The sequence below is a fragment of the Mauremys reevesii genome, linkage group 4 (genome assembly GCF_016161935.1).
Source record: "Mauremys reevesii isolate NIE-2019 linkage group 4, ASM1616193v1, whole genome shotgun sequence".
NCBI lineage: Eukaryota > Metazoa > Chordata > Testudines > Geoemydidae > Mauremys > Mauremys reevesii.
In genome coordinates, this window is record NC_052626.1 from 17,218,292 (window position 1) to 17,244,315 (window position 26,024).

The window sequence follows — 26,024 nt, forward strand, 5'->3', positions numbered from 1 at the left end:
GCACTATTTAATACTGGTCCACCCGATCTTGGTGCCCAGTTAAATTTCTCGATGTTAGTATACTTCAGTTAGTCTTAAAATAAAAAATGTTTCTATAATCTTAGAGGAAAACATTTTTTACTTGCTTCTATATGGCACGAATAATACAGATTTACAGATCCTAGTGTGCAAATTTATCATCTTAGATGACAGGGATAAATCATGTGTGCAAATTGTGCATCAAAGTTGTGAAATGGGCCACACGTAATAAAAAATAAGGTATTCAAAAGCTTAACAAATGGTGGGGGGGGAGAAACTCTGAAGATGCTCCTAGCCTGTGGTGCCATTTGGTCTAGGGCCGGTATTTGAGCTCACATTCTAGAGCAAGAGAGAAACTATATGTAATACATCAAAGATTACAGTATCCTTACTAGAACAATGTTCAGTCAGAGGGCTGCCAGAATATATGCTGAGAATCTCTTAACCACTAGAATACAACTTTCATGGAGTATTTGTCTATCCCTGTTGTATGTAGTTTCTGAGATTGTTACATTTATACTCTACTTACACGGCTACTATTCATTTAATGTGCATTTAGGTAAGTTTTAAAACTTTTGAGTAGCACAGCTACATATCTTGTGAGGAACAGTTGAAATGATCCCTCTTACCTCCACGCTTTATTAATATTATTATTAAAGGGGATGGGGAAGGTCTTTTGGAAATGTGAAGGCTGCTGTGTTACACTTTGAACAAGTAACGAATTCTTTTTCCTAGCTATGCTCTTATCAGCTGTCCTTTTTCCAAAGCAATCTCTCACTAAAGAGAAGATCCACTTCCCTGCCCCACATTGTTGCTGTTTCCTTGTTACCTCCAGTCAGAAATTGGGCTAAATCTTTCCTGGTAACTTTTCATTTACCGAAGTATCAGTTGACAAGCTGCAAAGTGCAGGAGTCTGCAGAATTCTAGAGAGACCCCTCAAACCATAACAAACTGCATTTTTAGCTGAAAGTGCATGAGGTGCATTTATTCAGAGATTGTAACCAATGTCCCCAATATCCACATAACTCTCAGCATTTTTGTATTTATTTTTGTAAAAAATGAGGTCTAGAAGATGCATGTCTAAATAGGCTCTGCTGACTTCTTGTAGTATGCCTACAGGAACCAGAACAATTGGCATTTTAAAAAATACTGTTTTTATCTTCTAGGCGTGCTGCACAAGTTATGCTTTTTAAAGCATGTAAACTTCGGAGTCTTAGCCCCTCTCAAAAGAGCTTGTTAAGTGCTAAAGAACTATGGTAAAACACTGGTATACAGCTGCTAATGTAAAGGTAGGGTAGCCCTAGATAGCCTTGCTGCCTCCTTCCAAAAATAACCATGTAAATTGACCCAGATTCCTTTTCCTAACAAGGGGCCTCCTATTTGAAAACTGAACTTGTCCAGGTCACTTCAACTCTGTAACTTGCTGTACTTAAGGAATGTTGCACATACTAAATTTTGTACAAATAAGTGTGGTATATGAGAACTTGAGACTTTTTTAATGCCTCTAATTTAAGCATAAAGTTGTATGAATATTGTATGTTTCCCATAAGAGTTCTGGGGTGCTGTTGAACAGCTGGGTTTGTTTTAGTTAAATTTATATGAGCACTTTAGTTTGATGTAAACAAGACTGTAAGATAATATAGTAGATAAACAGCTATTCTCCGTTGAAACTAAGCTCAAGTAAATATTTAGACCTACAAATAGGACTGTAGCTTCCCCTCAGAGTAAATACAGCACTTAAATGTGCTAGACAGTTATGATCGGACTAATTGGATACTGTGGTGTAAACAGTATTCAAGACTGTTGAAAGCTTTTAACTTTAAAGCTTTCTTCTTCCCCACTGCTGCCTCCAAACTATAGCTACTTCATTCTAGATCGCAAAACCTGGGAAGTGTTGTTGCTTTCACTTTTTTTCTTTCTTTCTTTCTTTCTTAGAAAGGGAACATGTTGTTCACCAAAGAAGGTTTTCCCTGCCCCCCCATATATGCTCTGTTTAATTTTGCTGACGAGCCCAGCCTTTTCCAGGTGCATTCTTCACATTTCCCCTTTTTATGAAAAGATCAGTCAAAATTTTCAGTAGGTCTTAATAATGAAACACTCTAAACTGATCCCTGGTTTAGATTTAGATTATTGGATTTTTTGGACATCTTCATGGTGGTTTTCCTCTTCTTAATTTATTTTCTTAGCCTAAACACTTACTAGCTATTTCTTGTAGCTAGTAGTTCCATACATCTGAAGTGGAGTGTTTTTTGTTTGATTTATTTGAAATAGGACAGTAATGTGTACAGTTGTGGTGTTCTGCCTAATTGGAACTAAAATTTATGTTGGCTATAAAGGGTCTTCATATGTGTTGTGTTGTTTAAGCAACACAAACCAGCTCTTTCACAAACTAATGCTGCTAATGCAATATTTTAAGTAGTACCTTTTGAAGCTTTGAACCTTGGATCTCTCTTGGCAGTAACACATGTTGTTTCCAAATCACTGTTTTGTGGCTGGCTTTGTAAATATGGGTGGGTGGGTTGGTTGGTTGGTTTTGTTTAACTGGTATCTAACCGGTGTCTGTTTCTTTTCAGAGATCATTCACATTAATAATAGAAGCTTGGGACTGGGATAACGAAACAAAAAATGGTGAGTATTTATGAAGAACTTCCATATTTCACTCATCCAAAAGTATATGACACAGAGTACAGTCAAATTGTGTATGTTTGAAACTGGAATCTTGGATTTGGGAAGCATTTTCTTAATGCATGTGTCCTGGGATATTGCATTGAAAATTGGAAGTTTAACAGGAAAAAATGTAGGTTGATAGTCACTAAAGTTTCTAATGTGGCTCATTGTTAGAGGTAAATGAAACCTCTGAAAGCATAATAATCAGGGGCAGACTTCCATAAGCAAACACTATGAATAGCAGTTCTCTGTGATAAGTGGAAAACTTGTTAGAAGCCCGATGGAAGGAAAATGTGACTCATATTTTTGTCAAGCTATTTGAGGGACTGGATGATGGCAAGTGAATATATTCTAGTCATTGGTTCCTGATGCCCTGTAGTTTTCAATTTTGTTTCAAAGACAAGCAAGTCTTGAATGCTCTTGTTATGAGGGGAATTGTGCCCACACTATTGAACCTCCCCCCCTCCCCCCCCCCCACACACACTCTTCTTTGGTCTCTGCAACTCATACTTAACAAGTGTGGTCAGTTCCCAGTTTTCATGGGCATTAACTAACTCCTATTTCTCTCGTCCTCATCCATCAGAAGAAATTGTACTTAAATATGATTGACCTCTCTAGCTAACGTTTACCATACTTTTGTGGTGTTTGTTTATTTTATAGATATAGATACAGATAAATAAATTCCTTTTCTAAGTTGTTTTGCCCTATAATTTCATTGTCACTTTTTGGTTTTTTTAAAAAAAAAAAGTACTAATGTATTTACTTACTGGCTGGTGCAGACAATGTGGGCAGGGATGTCCCCTTGCAGTTTCTTGAAAAATAGAACGTAATGTAACATTTAAAATGGACTGAGTAAACTGGTCACCATTTCTTCTCCCAATAGCATAAAAGAATCTAATTTGAACACACTGCTTAGGAGAACATATAAATGTGATACCCCATAACTTTTTTTTGTCTTGATTAGTGGTGCTGGGTTCTGAATATTAAGAGTAGTTAAAGCTTCATGACTTCTATGATGGCTACTGTTAAAGCTGATTTAAATTTAGAGGAAGGTAAAAGAGGTTGGAAAACTTAAAAACTTTGGCAAAATATTTCCCTTTTCAGACTAGCTCAGGGCTCCCCCAACACTTCTGTATCAGCCCATTTAAGAGGACAACCATGATTATTCAAGTAGTAGATGGATGCCTTCCTAAATGAGACCTAAAGCATAGGTTCTAGTGAAGGTTGGGTAATATGAAGTTAAGATTTTAGAGTAAATGCTCTAAGGCTTGATACAAACCTTTTTGCTCTAGTAACAGATATTTAAATCTGTTTTATATTGTATAACAAAACAAAAAAGCACTTCAGCTGCACTAAAGAATGTAGTTACAAATCAAAACAGTGGTTTGATAGCTTTATATGTGGGACACCTATAATAGGGTAGCTGGCTTGCCAAGGTGAACCTGACCAAAGAGAAAATTGTCTATTTCAGATATCAAACACTGAATTTTGTCTTGCATTGGTATCGTTCCAGAATGTCCTCAAAATTGGATATATTTTGAGTGATTACTTCAGTTTAGCATCCAATCTACTCTGTTCTCTTGGATTGCCTCGTGTGAACTTGAAACCACCAAGAATCCAGCTGGTAGTGGCACTAATAGCATTCCACACCAGTGCATTTAGGAGCATAATTAGATGTTCATTTTTTTTAACTTCCTTAGCATCTGTAATAAGTTCATATTTGTAAAGTGCTTTGAGAACATATCTATAAGAAATATCCTTGTTAAATTCTGGCAGAACTATGTTGCTTATAGAATTGAAAAATAAAATCAAGCTGATTGTTAAAACTTTATATTTTGTGCTGCTAGCACTTAACTAAGCCAGGTTCTGCTACTAGTCTGTGCTAACACTATGGTCTGTCAAAGCTCCCTGTTCTCTCCAGGTTCCAGGGATGACAACTGGAGTAGGGGGTGCAGCATGAATGGGTTCAGCTCGCCTCGATCTCTGGACCATAGCTCTGTGCGAAGTGGGGGAATTCAAGTACTATATAAATCCAGCCTCTATTCCTGAAAACTTCAAAAGATGCATTTAAATCTCTAGAAGGAACTGAAGTAGCAGCCATGAAGTAAAGCTTCACACTAGCATACTCAAATTACGTAGTGCTATCTGGCAAATCCCCTCAGAGGTGGAGAAGGAAAGAACTATCCATTGAGTATGCATGGAGGTCTCTGCTTTCAGAGGGGGAGATGTGATGTCACATCTAGTATACATTTGACGTGTCTTTCTTTAAAGACATTTATAAACATGAACTGATGAAACCTCAGTGCTTCTGTGACAGTTTTTTGTAACTTCTTACGTCGTGTACATTCAGAACTTAAAATGACTTTGAATTTTAAAGGAAGCTTAGTGGAAAGGTAATCGGTGTTGTTTGGGCCTGAGGGAATGGCTAATGTTTTACAATCTTGTAAAATGCATAGCTTTAATATAATCTTCATTGAGTCTAGAAAAACACTTGTGGACTGAGCGATAGTCCGTAAGCATTTTTTGGTCTCTGTCAGTGATGGATTTGCATAACCTGTAGAAGACCACAGAATTGTCAGAATACAGTTTGCAGCGCTAAAGAAAGTGCTAATGTGTGGGCATACAAGTGCGGTTGAGTAAGTTTCCTTCATTCTTGGGTGCATGCTAACGTAGTTATTCGGACTGGCATCCGAAACCCCAAAACAAAACCTTAAATCTGAATTTGGGAAGCCTTTATCAATCCCATAACCTGACAAAACACCAATTAAACAAAATACCTGATTTGTGAAGTGAAGCTATTTATCATTCCCTTAATGTAGTAACTTTTTTTTTCTTTCTGCCATGTTGCAATTTAAGCTTGCTATTTTAGGGTTCTAGGAAAGACTTTTTAACATTGGAGATTTTAAAGAACATTCTTTATCTGATGAGGCTTAGAGACCCTATTTTATAAGAAGGCCAGAACTACCAGGTCTTCTACTTTACTTCCTGTCTTTCTCATCCATCCCTTTCCCTTTTTGTGCTTTGTTTCTCTTCTGCTTCCTCTCAAATTTTCCTAGCCCAGGATCTTGTTAAAAAATTGATGCTTCAAAGAGCTGCTGTAAGCAGCATTACTTTACTTGTGATTGGAAGAAAGTGGATGTGCTGAGGTTCTTGGGTTTTTTTGTTTTGGGGTTTTGGGGGGGGAGAGGGTGGAAGGAAGGGACAAATTGCATGGATGTAAAACTGATGTCTAGGTCTAGCTTCTCTTCTCTCAAACATAACAGGCCCTCCCTGTCCACTTACCAGGTGTCATTTGATTTAGTCTTGTCTACAGAGGGATTAAACTGCATTAATTGTGTGCACCCTCTCATTCAGAATTCAAGTGGCCTTAATTCAGTAAACCAGTTATCATACAAGTCCCACACAGGGATTTAATGCAGTTTAACTAATCTACTTCTAATTCACACCATTAGTTAATTTGGATTACATTCCAGAGTGACCTCAAGTAGACAAGCCTTTAGATAGTAGAAAAGGAAATGATTCTAGGAGAGGGAAGGGAGGTTGTCTTGGCCCAGCATAACCCAGTGTAGACCCTTAGGAAAGCAGGCTAGTGTCTGCTTGGTAAAGTAGCTTGCAATTTAACTACCTCCCAGCCTGCTACTTGTGGGTCCTGGCATATTTCCTCCTTTACTGCAAATCTCTGTGAAGAGGGGATAGACTCACATTCACTTTCCTCTGTTATGTGCTTTATCCCACTTAGAATAAGATCAGTCATAAAATATAAGAAGGCCATAGAGGCAAAACACTGGCTGTTGTCTTCCAGGTCCTCCTTTTGAAGGGCTGCAAGGTTTCAGGCAGAGCCTGTGGAAGTGGGTGGTTCAGCAGAGGCTAATTTCTCCAGAACCTACTTTCTGATATGGCAGAACAGTATTGAAATTAACAGCAGGTTTCTGGGTATCTATTTCCTTGCAGATGACTGGTAGGTGGTCTCTATGCACCAACCAGTAACTACTTTTTTGTTAATGTAAAACCCATGTCTGTGGCAGATCTGGTGGCAAACGGGGAAATCATTCTTTTTTTGGTTTGGTTTCTTGAGTAGATAGAATCTGTGGCCCAGCTACCAATTGCAGTTACAGCTATGGCATTTCTGTCTAAGCCATCTTTTGTGGGGATTCCTTTCCCAAAGATCAGGTGGGCTGTGAGGTCTAATATTAACTCAGCAGCTGATGCTCTTAGAATTTCTTCTGTCATGCAAGCCTCTCTCCCACCTTATTTCCAAAGAAATAGGCTTGTGGGAAAACTGATTTCTGATCATAGAAAAAAGTCAAATCGCTATTGAGTGTGATGTCTCTTATTTGTGTCTGTAGCATACACTTCCTTTAATCGGTAAGACTTGCGGCAAGATAAGTTTCTTAAATACCCTGCCAAGTAACCCTAGCTGAGAACTAGGCAAAGTCCCTTTTGCCAAATTTACAGAAGTGAAGTTTCGTAGGCTGCCTGGTGACTCGTTAGACAAGGACATAAAATAAACTTTAAAAGGCAACTCCTTCATCTCATCAAGAGATAAAGGGGTAATAAGAGTTTCTAAAATCCAAGACCCTCTAGTCAGATTCTCAGCCTCTGCTGCAGTGGGTTTCAAACTTTTTTACTGGTGACCCCTTTCACATTGCAAGCCTCTGAGTGCGACCCCCTTCCGCCCCCCAAATAAATTAAACATGCTTTTTAAAATATATTTAACACCATTTTAAATGCTGGAGGCAAGCTGGGTTTGGGGTGGAGGTTGACAGCTCAGGACCCCTCAGGTAATAACCTTGCAACCCCCTGTGGGGTTCTGGCCCCCAGTTTGAGCACCCCTGCTCTACTAGGAGGAGATTTTGGCCTAGCAGTGGAAGAGGCGTGTTAGTATTCTTCCACCACTCTTCCTTTGGATAGGCCAACTCCTGACTACATATTGCAGTCCCTGTTTTAAAACACACATGGGATTTAGGGGCCGCTTTCATCTCTACTCTTGAAGTAGACTATGGCCCTGATAACACTGGATGCTGGAACTCTGAGAGCTGATTAACAGCTTTTTTCCTCCCTTCCCCCACCTTACCTCCTCTACTTGACCCAGAGCCAATTCCTTGTATTTCCTAAATAAATACTTATATCAGCTTCTAAATCTGTCAGGCAGGAGCTCCAGGAAGAATTCCCAAAAATGAAAATATTTTCCAGGATGGTTATAACTTATTCTGAAAGAAGGCAAAGTGGGGAGTTTGGGGCATTTGAACCTCACTTCAGATTCATAAGAACAAGGTTGTGTGTGGAAGTGCTTGCACCAACTCTTCCAGAAATGATCAATATTTTAATGCCTTAACTGAATCTAATGAATGTGCACTAGCCCACTTATGTTTAATGAGGTTTCATTACCAAAGCTACTCCTTTCAGTTCAGGTCTTAAGTCAGGTGGATAGCAATACCTCGGTCGGTTTTTCCAAGAGTGTATGGTGATAGTCATTGCAGCTCTTAATTTGTAGACACTATGTAGATTTCTCACACTTGGAAAACAGTTATCAATGCATGTTTACTTGAGCCACCATCTTTGGGGTCATGTAGGTTCCTAACTGAGGAAGAGTGCCATTGTACTAAGCTGAAGGATAAACAACTACAGCAGTTAGAGTGGATTCTACATCCTTCTACCACTTGGTTCTGTTCCTGCAGTTTAAAAAAAATAATTGGCTATATATATCTGGATCTCACTGTCACTAACTTTTTTCACATGTAATACACCATACTAGTTTTTAATGTGTCCTTATTTGGCTTTGAAATTTCTTCTTTGCAGAGCTTTAGGGTGGCCCATCCAAGGTGTATATTTTGCCTATTCTGAACTGTCCATGTGCTGCAGCAGAAGAAAAGAACCCACATAAAAGGACTTATGGGCATGTCCTTAAAGAACAGCAATAGGCAGATATTTGAACCTATCTATCTTATAAATTCAGTTTTTAATACAAGCCAGTCTTAACAGACCTAAAAATAGCTTTCTTGTGTGGATTTTTACTGTTTGATATCCCTACTTCTTATATTTACTTTTAACTTTTAAAATATTTACTGGGCTGAAGGAAGTGAGCATAACTAGCCCCAAATCCTACTGAAAGTAGAGCGCCTTGTCATGCTTGAACTAAACTTACATAATTCTTATATCTGAGTTCTTTAATTTTTGAAGGGAAGATATAGATAGCATACACTAATGACAGAACTTAAGAGGAAATGCTATTACAGATTCATAGACTCTAGGACTAGAAGGGACCTCGAGAGGTCATCGAGTCCAGTCCCCTGCCCTCATGGCAGGACCAAATACTGTCTAGACCATCCCTGATAGACATTTATCTAATCTACTCTTAAATATCTCCAGAGATGGAGATTCCACAACCTCCCTAGGCTGTTTGTTCTAATGTTTTACCACCCTGACAGTTGAGAACTTTTTCCTAATGTCCAACCTAAACCTCCCTTGCTGCAGTTTAAGCCCATTGCTTCCTCTATCCTTAGAGGCTAAGATGAAGACGTTTTCTCCCACCTCCTCATGACACACTTTTAGATATCTGAAAACTGCTATCATGTCCCCTCTCAGTCTTGTCTTTTCCAAACGAAACAAACCTAGTTCTTTCAGCCTTCTTTCATAGGTCATGTTCTCTAGACCTTTAATCATTCTTGCTGCTCTTCTCTGGACCCTCTCATTGTTTTTTTTTTTTTTTTGGGAGGGGGCAGGACTTATACTTCTAGAGACTAAAAGAAAAAAAAGACTATAGAAGTATAATGTTCGAATGACTTTTATTTGAAAAATGTTCACTTGACCTCTAGTCCCACTAAAGTCCTCTAGTCTTTACTGAAGAGAGATAACTATGGCAACAGACATACAAGAGGCCTCATACTATCACAGTGTGCCTAGCCATGATAAGGGCAAGCAGGGTCACAGGTCTCATGTTCATCTTCTAAGACTGCCAGCAAGACTGTTATGCTAATTATATGATTGTCTATTAGCAATTGGATAGACAACACAAACTTACTTTGCATAGGGTGCTGAAACCATGCAGTAGGAACATAGTGTCACTCACTGCCAGTTAGGGTGACCAGACAGCAAGTGTGAAAAATCGGGACGGGGGCGTGAGGGGTAATAAGATCCTATATACCAGGGGTGTGTTCTCTCTCTCTCTCTCTGTCTATATATTATATAACTAAACTATTGTTGTATTGTAAAATAAACAAAGTTTTCAAAATGTTTAAGAAGCTTCATTTAAAATTAAAGTTAAAATGTTGATCTTACGCCACCGGCCCGCTCAGCCTGTTGCTGGTCTGGGGGTTCTGTTCACTAGACTGGCAGCAGGCTGAGCGGGGCCTGCAGACGGAACCCTGGCTGGCAAGAGTCCAGTAGCCAGGACCCCAGACTGGCAGTGGGCTGAGCTGCTCAGCCCACTGCCACTCAGGGGTTCCATCTGCCGGCTCCTGCCAGCCGGGATCCCAGCTGCCGGACCCGCTCAGCCTGCTGCCGGTCTGGGGTCCCGGCCCTGCCCACATACAGTGGGTACCTACCTTCTCCCTGGTTCTGGCCCATTCTTTCTCTCTGCACTGAGCTGAGGGTGAAGGGTCTGGCCAGGAGCTAGAATGAGGGAGGGGGCTCAGGGTTGGGGCAGGAGGTTTGGGTGTGGGGCACTTACCTGGGCAGCTCCCATTTGGTGTGAGGGGTGCAGGTGGGAATGTGGGGTGGTAGTGCAGGAGCTCCTGTTTGGTGCTTGGGGTGGGGATGTGGGGGGGTGCATGGGGTGTGGGGGGGCTGGGTATGTGGGAGGTACAAGAGGTCAGGGCAGGGGGCATGGCAGGGTGCAGGTGTCAGGGCAGGGGGCCTGGGTATATGTGGGGATGTCAGGGCCAGGGTTGTAGTGTGTGTGTGAGGGGGGTACAGGCCTCAGGGCACAGGTCTCGGGGGTGTGCGGGGCAGAGGACTGGGTGTGTGTATGGGGGGGTCAGGGCGGAGGGCTGGGAGTGTACGAGGGGGGGATTAGGGCAGGGGGCTGGAGGGGATATGCCCCTATTCCACCCCCACCCCCCGTCAAGGCTCTGTCTTCGCTGGGAGCAGCGAGCATGCTGACTCTGCTCCTTCCTGACCCCCTCCCTCGCAAGGGCCATCAGCTGATTGGCCGGGAGGGAGGGAGGGATGGAGAGGCGGAGGAGGGCAGGAACCCAGCACACTACAGGAAGAGGCAGGGGAGCCAGCAGGACCAAGATTCTGCCCCTGTGGCGGGGAGGGAGGAGCAGAGGGTGGCGAAGAGCGGGCTGAGGTGGGGGAGGAGGGAGCGGAGGGATTCTGGCAGGCAGTAGCGTGCCATTAAAAATCGGCTCGCGTGCAGTCTTTGGCACGCATGCCATAGGTTGCCAACCCTTGCTATATAAGAAAAAGACCCAACAATCGAGACTGTCCCTATAAAATCAGGACATCTGGTCACCCTACTACCAGCGTGGGCCAGGCTAGATGTGAACCATAGACCTGGAGATATAGGACTTGATCTTTCCAGGTGGAAACTGTCTACTCATCTTAGCTTTCCTTATGTGCTTTATTTTTATTTATTTGAAACATTTGGTGTTCAGAGAAAACAAATGCTACAGTATCTTTATTTAGTACATTTTGTTATGCATGAAGTCAGTACATTCATGACCACTTAAGGGGTTGTTATAACCTCTTCACAGGAGTAAAAGAAGCACATTCAATTTTAGATGACTTTTCTAGATTAACTTCAGTAAGTAATACCATGTGAGTAACCTTTCATTTTTAGGATTTTATATACATAACATCTGGAGTAGGGGAAGTAATGCTTATTATAGGTTTCTAAACACTGAATGGTAGCTAAAGCTCTCTTCTGGCAAACAAATCCATTAATTTTTTTGTATTGCTCATGAAAACTTTTCAATGCTGGCAATCTTTTAGTCTTCTAACTATGAAATATGTGTAATGGTAGCAGTTCCTTAAATCTGTGTCCTATAAGCCTCTTGTCGGGCAAGGCTTCCTGTCAACTCAGTCCTTTAATTCACTGTGATTGCCCCCTGCCATGCTTTATTTTATTTTGTAGACTGTCATTTCCTAGAGAATTATATGAAAGTTACACAATGGTGAAATGCTATTCATTTAATTGTTCTGGGAAAAAATGAACTAGTGATAAGGTAATATATGGAATATTCATGATTACTTTGAGTTTAGTCTCTAATTCTAGATGTCTTACTTACAAATAACACGTGCAGTCTCACTTGGGCATTTTTTAAGTCATGGATTTCAAATTTTGGAGGGAAGTTCCATGAGGTGGATGCGCTTTTTACATACACAAAACAAGATTTATTTAGAGACACATACAATTGTATCCATTTAGAGCAACCTAGCTGACCATACTGTGGGCTTTATTTTTTATTTTGTTTTTTTATTACTCACGTCAGAGAACCCCTAGTCTAACAATTTATTTACTGGATTTATGCAGATTTTGCAATTTAAGAATAAAAAAGAACAGAGTCTCATATAAAGATAAACTTGTTGATTGACATTGCGTGGGTGTGATGTATTTGGCTGTATTGACAAAAAGCCATTTCCTATTGATTATGTTCCATTTCTTAAAGTCCTATAACTTTGCAAGGCAGAGAAAAATAAATTTGGGGTTAGTAGCCCTTTAGCAACTTAAGTCTTTTTTGCTTGAGGTTTTTTTTGTACTGAAAGTCTTTTTAACCAATTAATACAGGGGGAAAAGTAATTTTGCATAGTGTGCATCCGGCTTGCAATATATTAGGGTTTTTGTTTTCTCTTTATAAAAGATGAAGAGCTGTTAATAGAGAGAGTGTCGTATGCTGGTATGATCAACCCTGAGGATCGGTGGAAGACCCTACCATTTAAGGGGCATGTAGCTCATTTTGAAGTGCAAATAAGAGTGAAATGTGATGAGAATTACTACAGCACACGGTGCAATAAATTTTGTGGACCTCGTAATGACTTTGTTGGTCACTACACGTGTGACCAATATGGAAACAAAGCCTGCATGGAAGGTTGGATGGGAGAAGAATGTAAACAAGGTAATACTTTATTTACTATTTTACATACTTGTTGTTGAAACTAGAAGTTATATTGAGGTTAAATCTTTTTTTAGCACGCTGCACCAACTACACTGCCATGTGCACGAGCACAATACAAATAGATTTGCTTTGTTGTTAGAGCTGGGCAAATAATGGATTTTTTCAGTTTGCTGGCAATTCCAAAAAAATCATTTAGAATTGAACCATAAGCTAACTTGATCATTCTCTCTTTTCCTGGCCCAATGCCTATTCACTATCCCTATGAACGACTATGAATTGCCACTATGAATGCAAGCACTATTTTGTTGCTGGATGCTTCTTTTGTTTTTTGTTTTTTAAAAGCAAAACCACAAAAACCTGACTTGCTCTAGTAAGAGTGAAGTGAGGGTCTTGGCAGAATCTAATAGAGACTTGTCTGCCTATCAAATCAGGTCTTTAAACCAGTGAATTAAATGCCCTTTTAACTTAAACTGAAGGTACTGGTTAACTTTGATCAAGGAGCTAACTTTTAAAGAAAAAATGATACATTATAGCTTAACAGATTTCTAAAATGAAGATAGCTTTAATAACATTTTACAGTACCAGATTAGTAATACTGTGTATGTTTTCCAGTCCTGGAAAAATGTCCTTGTAACTCTTGAAAATGAGGATAAAGCTGTTTAATGTATACAAAGCTGAAAGCTTTTTGATGTCCGTTAATGTTCAAGTGCAGTCCTTAAATATACCTGCAATGTTCAATTTAGTCCCACAGCATTCTTCCTCCTATCTTTCAGTGAGTAACTAGCACTAAAATTGTTTTGGTTTTTCACTTTATGACAGAAGTAAAGTGATGAAAACACCAATTTATAGCTATTTTAGCCAATATTGTATAATTTTTGAAGGTGTACTTTATATAGTACTTTAGTTCTATATCTTATTTTAAAAGGTTGATTAACTTAAAATATCTGAACCCATGTAACAAATCAAATTAAGTGGTATAACATTAAAAATGTAATCCATGTTTGTAGATCCAGGCTAAACAAGAGGCTCGGTTGGTTTTATTTAAAACTTGGAGTTGATTTAATGAAATAGCTAGCTCGAAGAGTTGATGGTTTGTTGTTTAAATAGTTGTGCTGTTTGTTGATGTCTATGTAAGAATTAATTGAAAGGAAAACTGTTTTAGGAATGAGCAATGAATAAGCTACTCCATTATGAAATTGCTTTAATTGCTGGACTAGGAGCTAGGGTTTCTGTATTAACTGAAGTCTTACTGCCCATACTAACTGAAGTCTAAACCTTTTTTCTATTCACAGCTGTATGTAAACAAGGATGTAATTTACTCCATGGGGGTTGCAGTGTACCTGGGGAATGCAAGTAAGTATATGTACTTGGCTATTTTAGTGTGAAGGAAGAACATTGGCTTTCTAGTACTTTTGCTTTTAACAGTGATTTTTAGCAATTAGGCAGTGTACAGTAAAATAAAAATTGGCTGGATGGGTATAGATATGGATTATATTCCAACTGTGCAATATTAAGTTACATTTATTTCAGACTTTGAGTTTCACAGAACTTTTTACTTTCGGAGGTTGTCTGCTTCTGTGTTTGTGACTGAAGGGATTTGCAAAAAACAGTTGGGATTAGATGAGGCACTTCAAACAAGAACCAGCACTCTATTCTATTTAAAGATCACCTGCAATAGCAGAAAATTTATTAGCCTGCTCTAACTTTGAATATTTCTAGGTCTCCCATAGGTCTCATCCAGGTCTTCTGAAAAGAGACAATCTTTCATTTCAATTGTTTTTTATTTATTTTTAAAGAATGGATTGTATGGGTAGATGGTATTTTCCCAACTCCAGCACAAAAGGTACATTCTGGATTGGTGCCAAACTCAACCCTTTTCTTGAGATGATATTTTTCAATTGAGATAACACTAAATAAAACACCGCCTATGCATTCTACCCGCAGCCAGGCCTGTTCTTAGGGTTTCTTGCAGGTATGTCCCAGATTCTCTTTCCCTCTGGGTTGAACAACTTAACTCCACTCTGAAATAAAGGGAAGGTGAACAGGTAGTGCCTGCCACAGTGAACATGAATTAGTTATTACTTCCATGCAGGAGTTCTAACATCTGCTAACAGGGTTGGTCAAGAGAGAACCAGTGCTACCTTATTGCAACTGGCTTTTTAAATATACTTGTTCCAACTCTTCAAAACTCGCTGCTTGTACAAGTACTCAAAAATGTTTGTAGCCAAAGCATAAGCATCAGTCTATTCTCCTGTAATTATGTACTACTTGCCAACTTATCAAAACACTGAGTTCTCTGTTAATTAGACACATTCTTTATTAAGGAAACATCTTGCCGCTCTCAACATGAAAGTCTTGGCTAACTGAGGTTAGTTTTGTGGAATACAAAAAAAAGCTTGGGGGGAGGGTAGTTATGTAACCTACTAAACTTGCCCCTACTTTCCCCAAATTTTTTCTTTTCCTTTTCTCCTCTATGACTGGAGAGGTGTTAACAGGCTGCTTACCTTGAAGGTTTCCTTTGAAATATATTTTAACTACCTATGCTAAAGAATCTGTTCCACTTTGTATTTAGCTGTGATGCTCTGAGTTCTTTTCCTAGACCTGAAGAAGAGCTCTGTATAAATTTCAAGTGTCTGTCTTCATCAGAAGTTGGTTCAATATATATTACCTCACCTACCTTGTATCCCTAATATACTGGGATCAGCACAGCTGCAACAACACAGCATACAATGTTATAAAATGCATTTATGACTTCACTGCCACCAGTTCAGACTGTGACTTTGACTTGAGAAAATGACCAACAGCTTAGATTGGGAATGTTCCCCAATGTGAAAACTCTTGAGGGGGAAAAAAACTGAGCAAGTACTTCCCTGAATTTTGGTTCAGGTAAGTGGGGCATCTTCAGAGCTTTATTGATGTCCAGGTAGTGCCACGGGATCTCTTTGGCCCAGCACGGTGGGAATGTGAAAAGGCATCTAAGGGAATACCAGTTGAGATGAAAAGACAACAGAAACTTCGGGTAGGTCTCCCATGTAGCTGCTCTATGCCAATGGAAGAGAGCTCTCCCGTTGGCATAACTACCTCCCCCTCAACAAGCGGCGGTAGCTGTGTCGGCAGAGCATTGTCCACACTGGCACTTTTGTCGGTCAGTGGTGTATCTTTTTTCACACCCCTCATTGACAAAAGCTTTATCGAAGGGTGGGGGGGAGGTGCTGGTGTAATCATACCTTGCTTTGCCTAAGGCTAATACCTTTTTTACAAGGAGTGGGGAAAAGCTAGACATGTAACCATGTAGGAGAGGTAGTGTGAGTACCCTCATCTTGCTGAAACAAATAAAGGCTAACAGGAATGTGTTCTCGCAAAAGAGAGTCCAAGAAAATACCTTTGAAAGGTTCAAAGGGGGAGAACACACAGGATCACAAAGATTAGGTTGAGGCTCCCAAGAGACCAGATGTTTTTGAAGGGGGCTTTTAAAAGGGGTAGCTTTAAAACTAAAGGAGGGAATCCTGTTACGTATCCCCTTTGTTTCTAAAGAACAAGAGCTGTTTCCTTAATATTTGATATCCATATGGCTCTTCTAAGGTACCCCAGTTGAGTTAAATTTCAGAAAAGTAGAGTCCCAGTCTCTCTTACGGGCTCTGACTAGAGGCTCTTCCCATTATTCTGTTCTATCTAGTTGGATTCACTCCTATATATTCAGGAAGTTTAAACAGCAGCCTCTCTTGCTGGAAGAGAAAATAGCAGAGGAAAGTTTAGGTATAAAAATACTACAGTTGGATTGTATTCCACCTGCCAGATTCTTGACAGATATGAAAATACACCTAAGGTCTCAACAGAAAGTGGCAAACACTACCAATTTGGTTGTCTTAATGTACCCTCTACCCACATGCACCTCATTTTAAAGCTGCTTATGTCTACTATAAGATGCGGTATGATGTGGAGCTATAAAGTGGTGCCATTTCCACAGAAATTGAGGTAAACAATGACACCATCAACACATGCAAGTATTTCAGTGGTCACTTTAATTTGTTTGTTAGTTTAATGACTCTGTATTTCAAGACACAAAATTGGATTTCTTTGACCTCAAAGCATCACAACAACAAACTAAAGGGCAAAACAAAATCTAATAATAAACTTGAACAGATATCCTGGAAATGTAATAACACGGGTGACATTTCTAGTCAACATTATTATTGTCATTTTGTTCATCGTTATGATCTCCGCCGAGCATGCTTGGGTTACCACATCTTCATTGCCTTGGCACGCACATATTTCTCTGCGGGGAATATTGTTCTGGCTACAGAGACAGTTGATTGTGCAGTGATCCCTACTGGTACAGGCACAAATAAGGTCTTTTAGAAACTCCTGTTAATACTTGTATAACAGGAAGCATGTTACAGAAGTCAAGAGTGAGTGCTTCACAAGTTGCATGCACAGATGTGAAGTGATGCATGTCCATTGTGCTGGTAATGGCTCCTGTTTCAATCCATGTTATGTATGTGTTACACATTTTGGTCCTTGCTGTTTCCAAAAATGGATCACATGACCTAATTACCATGGTTCCTTTGGTATCAGGAGACCCAGAAGCCATACTTGCACATAAAGTATGCAGAAGCATCCTTATGACCAATTCCTGTTGAGTACCACCTTGGGCTTCTTCAGCACCTCTACTGATGATGGACTTTGCTGCTTTACCATTGGAAAAGCCTCCAGCTAGAAGGAGCGTTTGTGTTGGGTGTGCTCCTACATTATCATGTACATTTAAACCATATATTCACGGGGAATTTTACAAGTGACTGCTTGTTGAATGCCATGTTTAGGAACTCTTTTTCCATGGAGGCACAGGGCGTCCACCAATCACCTGGTATCTCTTGTAGCCATCTTTAGATCCTGTCTAGCGTAGTCTTTCTGCAGTTTTCACACTTACTTTGTCATATCTGTCAAAGACTTCAGTTACAGAATTAGCTTGGTCAGATTCTTTCACGACCTGCCTCAAGTACTCAGCAGCCAGTTAATCAAGTGTATGGAATTTCTCTGGCCATCATTTGTATAATAACCATGTCATATCTCTGATGTACACCATGGTTTCTTTGTTGCATACTCCTAGCTCATGGATTCTTCCAGCTGATGCCCTAATTGAGTGTCTGGTATTATCCTTGTTTTGTCAGCAAGGAAGAGGGACATAGGCACAGGTCCTATTGGGTGACTTAGAACAGTTGCTATTGAAACATAATCTCGGCATCTTGCTAAGGACAGGGCTCTGTGGAAGACCATTTTTGGACTGATAGCTGTTGTGATTGTCCCTCTCTTGCCAGACTTGTATTTGGTGGTTTTGGCCATGTCAGCAAATGTAGTGATGCCAGGTTTCTTAACTGTCTGAAGAAGCTACATGTCCCATCAGAATCAGCTGTTCCTCTCTCAAATCTCTCCATTTGTTCTTCAACATCTGCTATTTTAGTAGAGACTCTTGTATGTCTGATGTCACATGCAGTCCATTAGATATGTTGATAAGCACTTTTTGGCTGTGACTCAGCATCAAATGGGTTTGTCATATTGTGGATGACATAGTTGGGAAGAGGTAGAACATTCTTTTCATCCCTCTTCAGTGCAGAGTCAAGGACTTTTTTTGTAGATGTGTGTTTGCTGCTACTTTGGCCATTTCTTCCATAGGTTTTGCATATTCATACTATAAAGTTATGTATGTTCATCTCTAACACTATAGCTGACCCGTACATAAGCATAACTGAATTTAAAAGCTAGTTTCTAGAATATATCCAAAGGCTACTACTGCATGCAGAGCCAGCTACAAACTAAAACCTTCTTCTAGGCAGACTACATGTTACAATGTATGTACAAAAGCGTACAAATGGAGAAGCATGACATTAGGAATTCATACATTTATCTTCCCACTATGCAGTACAAACTATTGGCATGCAATCTAGTGCTACTGGTGCACAATCTTCAGTGAGAGCTTGATCTGGTCAGCAAATTTCAGTTGGAAATACAGACGCCCCCGCGACTTACGCAATCGTTCTGTTCCGGAAAGCCTTGCGTAAGTCAGAAATATATACCCGTATGTTACGCAAAAATTTCTGCAACTTGAAAATCCTATTTCTGGCTTATGGAACTTTTTCCGTAAGTATGAATTTGTGTAAGCCGGATCTTGCGTAACCCAGGGAGCGTCTGTATAGAAAATGTTTTCCTTGTAAAATACTTTGACAATTAAGAATATGCCATATGAAAACATTTCATGTTAGTATATTGCAAAATGTAGATATTTGCCATTTTTTTCCTGCATGTAAACAGCTTCATCGCTTCTGGGGGAAAAAACTTGCCTGTGCAAAACCAAAAAAATCTTGTAATACATTGTAGTTTTGGCCAATAAACACCACTTTAAGGTGTTTGACATTAACTTAAATAGCAAAACCTGTAGTCATAGTCATGTTGCAGTATTTCTAGAATTGCAAAAAATGGCTTTTTCTCATTTTGGATACCATTGTTTCACCTCGCCTACAGTCTTACAGCACCACTTGACAGCTCTTCTGAACATACCATTGGAAAGCTTATTTTATGTATATGATGGGGGAGGGATGTAGGGTGGGTTCATTAAATTCCAAATATATGGCCCTCTTTGGAGACTTGCCTTATACCTACGAGTGATGTCACCAATCCATGAAATTGGTTAGCAAGTAGAGAGAATGTTAAAATCAACTAAGGTATCAAAGATTTACTAGTAGGTCGATACTACAGTTTTTATACCCTATTTTTTTTTTGTTTTCTTTTATTAAAAAGTTGCCCTTGATCTGCATGTCCGCCAAAAAGATATTGGACTGATCTATAGAAGTTAATACAGTGACACTAAAGATCCCATTAATGCAACAAGTTATAAAATATGTTTCTATAAATGATTTGTTACTGATTGGACAAGCCAACCTCACAGTTGGTACTTAGTGTACCCTGCACTTGCATGCCATGGTAGAGATCGGTGAATGTTAGAAAAGAATACTTTGACTAGATGGTAGAAATTTTTTTTTATAAAAAAAAAAAAGTGGAGTGAATTTTAAACAAGGCTTGCAGGCGTGACCTTTTGTTTACAGCCTTGCAAGGAAGACTGTTTAGATGTACTTGGGATAATTGTGTTTGGCGCTATTGAATTATAATCTAAATTCCTTCTTTGGATTTTTGGACTATTGCCACCCTCATTTAACAGGTAAAAACAATGGCTGCTTTCTAATTCTAAAGGAAAATGAAAAATGGGAGGAAGGCGAATGGGTGTGAGAGGCGTGGAAGTCTGCTGGTGCCAGTAGTCTGGCTCATAAACTGATTTGCCTTATTCTCAAACTTCACAATTGTTTTTTATATACAGAAAAAATGCAAAATCTGTTTTTCATCTCTGATTTAGTGTGAGGATCCTAATTACAGCTTTTTACTGAAGTAGTTTTTTTGCTTTTTTACTCTTGATATCAAGTAATTCAAAGTGATTCCTTGGACTAAGTGCTTCTGTAGAGGCAGACCTTAGAACCGTAGCAGTCTGATGTAGCCATTCAGCTGGTAAATAACTAAATTCTCAGTTATGCCTTTAGCAGCAGCAGAACTGTCATCCTTATCTGCTGGAAAGCTTTCTTGCCTCTGATTTTTTTTTAAGTCCTTTTGTTGGTGTTGCTTGAGCTATTTATCAATGAATCTTTTTGTTTGGTTAGCAAGGTAGAGAGGAAAACAAAAATACAGGTCTTCATTTTAACTTGTTTTGGGAACCCCTATAGCAAGCCCCTGTAAAAAGTTATCTTGAGAACTAATGGTCTGATGTGTCTCGTGGTTGGGGAGTGAGGAAGAGGATTTTTCAGATTGCTTTATTTTCTTCTTCTCTTGAGAAAGTGGTGGTTATGCTGGCACCTCATTCTAGAATAAGTGTCAACATGGAGTAGAGCAATTTTAAAATATTTTACAGGGTATAACATATATGCAGGAATTCTACTTGCTAAGGAATATGCTGTGCTTCAGAAATGGCTTTCCTCATATGGTGGTGGTTTTACTGCAGTCAGTTCAGAAGAAACAACAATGAAAAGTTTCAGAAGCTTGCTCAGATGACAGGCAAAATGACATTGATATCAAACCAATTTCTTCTTGTATAGACAAGAATCAGCTGCTAAAACTGTGTGATAAAATAGCTAGATTTGGGACCACTAATCTATCTTAAAAACTGGGTTTTTCTTAAGTTGCAGACTAAGTGGTCTTGTTGATCAGTGACTTCACAGTACCTTGAACTGATTTACATCACAGACCATTGTTTAAAAGTTCAGGTGGTTGGGGGGGGGGGGATGCTGTGGGGTTTTTTAAACAAAGTTTGGACAACAGCAGATCTTAAATACTAGATTGTATTGTTTGTGCTACACAGCAATGAGGTTAACTTTGGTGTAACAGTTATTTGTTGAGGTAACCTTATTCAGAGTAACTGGGCTCTGCACACCACAGTGATCCTGGATGGCCATAGATATGGGAGAACGTAAAGGCTAGTTGTTCGAGATAAGTTATCTGAATCTTTTGGTACCATTTTCAACAAGTTGTCAGTACACTTAATAATTTAATCTCTCATTTCCTCATGATCCACTTTGGCATGTGTTTGGAGAAGTTCCAGGTATGTCTAGTATCCGAGCTTCATTGTTCCCACATTGCCAGGATGGTAGTGCTGTGTATAAAGTTTGTGTACTTCCCTTTTGTTTGTTTTAAGCTTTTACAGAGAATCTTTCTTCAAAAACAATTCAAAGGCGCCAAATCTCAATATTCAATATGTTGTTAAGGTAAAACTTAATCAGCATAGAACTAGGGTAGGTGTATATCATGCATCTGTTCTTTTAAAAAAAAAATCATTTCTAAAAGATAAAGAAAAATGTGTCCTATAGAGGATGTTTAGACTAAGTTAAATGGACTGGAAATGAGAATTTTTGGCCAGCATTGTTTATTGGGATGGTGTCAGTGCCCCAGCTACACTTTCTCCCCCTATCGGAGGGATAAAGAGCAGATGGGCCCAATCATTCCTCATTTCCTTCTTACTGCCTGTGATTACAAGAGGGAACCCTTGGCAGTGTCCACTGCTTTTTGCACACTATATAATTTAGGTCCTCTCTGTGTGTGTATATGTATCTGTATAGTACTAGTGTAAATAATACAGTTGTAGTTCGTGTAGTTTTAGGATTAGTTATTTAAAGGCTGTTGGCTAATACAAATACAACAACAGTAATAATAATAATTTTAAAAAAAGGTGTTAGGGCCTTCCTTGACATGGGGGTTTAGAACCTATGACTGAAGCAAAGTCCCCAGGCTTCAAAACTCTCCTCTTTTAATGTGGTTACCCTGCTGCATGCCTGGCGCTCATGGTGCCTTTTCTGTTTTGGTGTAGAGGACATATTCCTGAGAGGGGTTCGGTTTGGCATTCTTTCTTGAAAAGAACTCAGAAGGTGAGGGAGACCCATTTTCTCCTGGAACAGTTAATGAGTGCCCCCCAGATCTGGAGGGGAAAAGCCTCTAACAGACCTGAGCAGACATCGTTGAGCACTCCTCATTGAGCTAGTACAATAACAGGTCTTAAAACCTGGATCCCCAATTCAGTGTCTGCGTCTAGTAACTACATCACATTGTCTCCTAATATATAACAATTTTTAACTCTTAAATTAAGCAGCCTCTTTATACCTATTTAAGTAAATAATTATACATGACTATTGTTTTGGCTTGTGCAACACCATCCTGTGTATGTCATCAGAAAATTTAGTGGATTTTTTCCCACCCACTGAATGATGCATTTTGCTTCTGTCATTAGCATCACTGGATCTGATTTGTTTTCCTGTCATGAATGTTTTGGCTAAAATTTCTAATTGAAGTCTAAGTGCGGGAGGAGTTTTATTATTTGTCAGGAAGGTTCAGTAGGGGAAAAAATACACATGTGAGTAACAGGACACAGTTATGATGTTTTGCTTCTGCCTTGCAGGATGTAGGATTTTTATTTTAGGCTGAAGTGTTTCAGCTCAGCCTTTGGAAGCATAATAGGTTCCTTCCGCTTCCTTGAACTGCTTTAACCAAAAAAGTGATAGGAGCCTAATGTTCCACAGCCAGCCGCATACATGGTAGTGGGATACTGAAGTATAACTGTAGTGGAGAAGTACCTGTTAGTGCAGATATAATAAAAGAATCCTGCATATTTTGAGGCGTTTTATCAGTCTATAGACGTGTGGTCTGCAAATTGGCATAAAATCTGTGCCCCCCCAAATTTGTTTTGTTTTGTGTGTGTGTGTGTGTGTTTAAGCCATTCAGTTCCATGTCACTCTTTCATAAAGATAGACTAATAAAGCAAAGTGGTGGGATTCAAGATCACTAGATTCAGCCCACTTGGAGTTAATTTATTTTAGAGACAATTAGCCTTTAAGGTGGGCCTTAGCTCTGAGTGTAAATACCTTTTTCCTCATATTTGTTTTGAAGATTGATAATTGAGATTTACCACCACCAGGGCTTGACATATTTAGCCAGAACATGAAGCCTACTATCCAAAAGTAGATGCAAAAGATTATTTGGACTCTCCAAGGGAGGTCCATATGCAACTCCAAGCCCAGCTGCTTTCAGTTGTTGAGATTCTTGTCAGGGTGCTATCCCTGGCCCCTATGCATGGAGTCTGACTCATGTGACAGTCTGACATATGAAACGCTCCCCTGGCTTCTAGTTCTGCAAGGGAGGAGCTCTCAGAATTAAGATGTCCCTCTTTGTATGTCAGTTTCACTGCTTTGGCCACCCAGACCTGAAGAAGAGCTCTGTGTAACTTGAACGCATGTGTCTCTTGCCAACAGAAGTTGGTCCAATAAATATATATATATTACCTCTCACACTTTTTCTCTCTGGTCACGAATGTTAGTTTTGTTCAACAGGAACGTATGTTACTGGTTTTGTCAAGTGAAACTTAAGCTCAGCTACTTCTCTCCTGGGGAAAGAACTGTGCAACTAAATCCTGACTTCCTGGCTAGGAGAGAAACTGATAATTTAAGTATCAGAGGGTTAGCCGTGTTAGTCTGGATCTGTAAAAGCAGCAAAGAATCGTGTGGCACCTTATAGGCTAACAGACGTTTTGGAGCATGAGCTTTCGTGGGTGAATACCCACTTCGTTGGATGCATGCGTCCGACGAAGTGGGTATTCACCCACGAAAGCTCATGCTCCAAAACGTCTGTTAGTCTATAAGGTGCCACACGATTCTTTGCTGATAATTTAACTAATTCCAGTGTACAATGTGCTGTTCTATAGCCTCAAAGTGATTGGCCTATTTTAAACACCAGTAGGATAACCTGATTGACTTGGATCTTATTCTCCTCTTATCCACCTACCAAGTGACTTCACTGAGTCTACTTTGCAAACACTTGTGGTATAATTTTTGAGTGTTGAACTAGATCCACTTTTCCTCTCAAAAGCTAAAGTGGAACAAGTTGAAAAACTGAAAATAAAGTAAATTACATGTAATAAATGGCGAAGACTTACATGAAATAGCCAAGTGAACAGGCAGCTTTATAATTCCATGTGCTTAACCTAGAATCTGGTTTTGAAAAGTAAGGGCCCAATCATTGGTGGTGCTTGCATCTTCTGAGAGGTGCCAAGAACCCTTAACCCCTACTAAGGTCAATAGACGCTGAGCACATCTTGGCACTTTGCCAGATCAGACCCTTCAACTGCATGATGGTTACTAAATGTCTTGTTTTGGTAAATACTCCTCTTCCACAAAGGATGGTTTGAAAAATTGGGTCTTAACTTTGTATAGTCTTCACACTTTTAAAAGTAATCTCTTTGTAGTAGACTATCAAAACTCCAATTAAAGAAACATATCTCAGCCACATTGTCACCCGTCATTGCCTTTCAATACTTTTTGCTGCTGTTTCTGAATACAATTTGGGGCTGCAGTGCATACCAGATGCTATTTTTTTTTTTACTCTTGTGGGATATCTTGACCTTGTGTCAGCTGTTTCACACAGCCTTAATGCACTCAGACTTAGCATTTCTACAGATATATTGGCTGTAACATCCTCATTTACCTACTTCATGCCACACTTACTAGTAATGTGGTAGATAACCTCCTGAGGTCCCTTCCAGCCCTGATATTCTATTCTAATCTGAACAAATATTTTATACAAACATAAATATATTGATGATACAATTCATGCTAATATATCTTAAAATAACTGCATATGTGATAATCTATGGCACAATTGTTTCCTTTGGTTACCTTTATTTAGTTTGTGAAATTTGATGTCCCTACATGTTTTGCTAATACTGTTCTTTAAAATAGCCTACTTCAGCCTTAATCGAAACTGTAGGTTTCCATTGTTACCAATCCCTCTGTAGTCTAAAGAAAATGCAGCCTTTTTCATTTGCTTTTGAAAGCAGCTAAGATAGGTTTGTAGAACTGATCATTGTTTTTTAATTAAAATTACTGAAGATCATTCCAATATGTGCCTGTTGCACTCCCTTTGTTGATCTTAACGCTGACGTAGTGGACTTGTCTGATCTGAGACTTGATGCGTATGCTTCAGCCTTCCCTCAGGAAGTCACTAAACTATGACAATCTATTTATGGGAACTTCCTTTGTACTGTTAGTAACCCAGAAGTTTAGATTAAGTGATCTCTGATTTGCTTTTACATAGCCATGGTCATAAAGTTAGTGCTAGTAACACTGGCAGTAAAGGGAAGGGAGAAAGGGACAAGAAATTAACCCCGATCAAGAATCTTGCATTTTCTGAGCCTAGGTTGTTGTACAGGGTGAATTCCACTTTAAATAGGAAAAATGGTTTACAATATTCATAATCGGGTTCAGAATTAATCCTCGGATTATGGAAACTTCAGGTAATGTTTTTCCATTCATAATGGCAGAAATTTAATCTAGTCCACTGGCTGCATAAACAGCTTCTCTTTAGGCTTTGTTTACTGGGGTGAAATAGATGAATTCTGTTTTTTCTAAATATAACTCCACTCCTCTCTAAACCTTTGTTTTTTATCATGGTGAACTGAAGTTCTTTTCCTTAATGCTTTTACATGATTTTCTCACAAGTTTCAATACGCATGCTGTTGAACAAGTTTTTCTTTTTATCACATTTTGCTCTAGGAGTGAGCAGAGATCCATGTAAAAGTTATCTTTCAAGAAGGAAGTGGAATTAAAGCTGTTCTAGCACCTGCTAATGTAGGATGCGACCAGACTTCCTGTTTGAGAGGAAATCCTAATTTATTCTTCCTTGTAAACTGAAGACTGATCAGTTTAC

General features: G+C 39.4%; 1 protein-coding gene across 1 annotated transcript in view; it reads left to right on the forward strand.

Moving 5' to 3' along the window:
• JAG2 (jagged canonical Notch ligand 2) overlaps positions 1–26,024 on the forward strand; it is a 91,799-nt gene that overhangs the window by 32,730 nt on the left and 33,045 nt on the right. Inside the window, 3 exon segments of the mRNA XM_039536874.1 lie at positions 2,592–2,646; positions 12,489–12,743; positions 14,036–14,096. Of these exon segments, the coding sequence (XP_039392808.1) occupies positions 2,592–2,646; positions 12,489–12,743; positions 14,036–14,096 (371 nt within the window).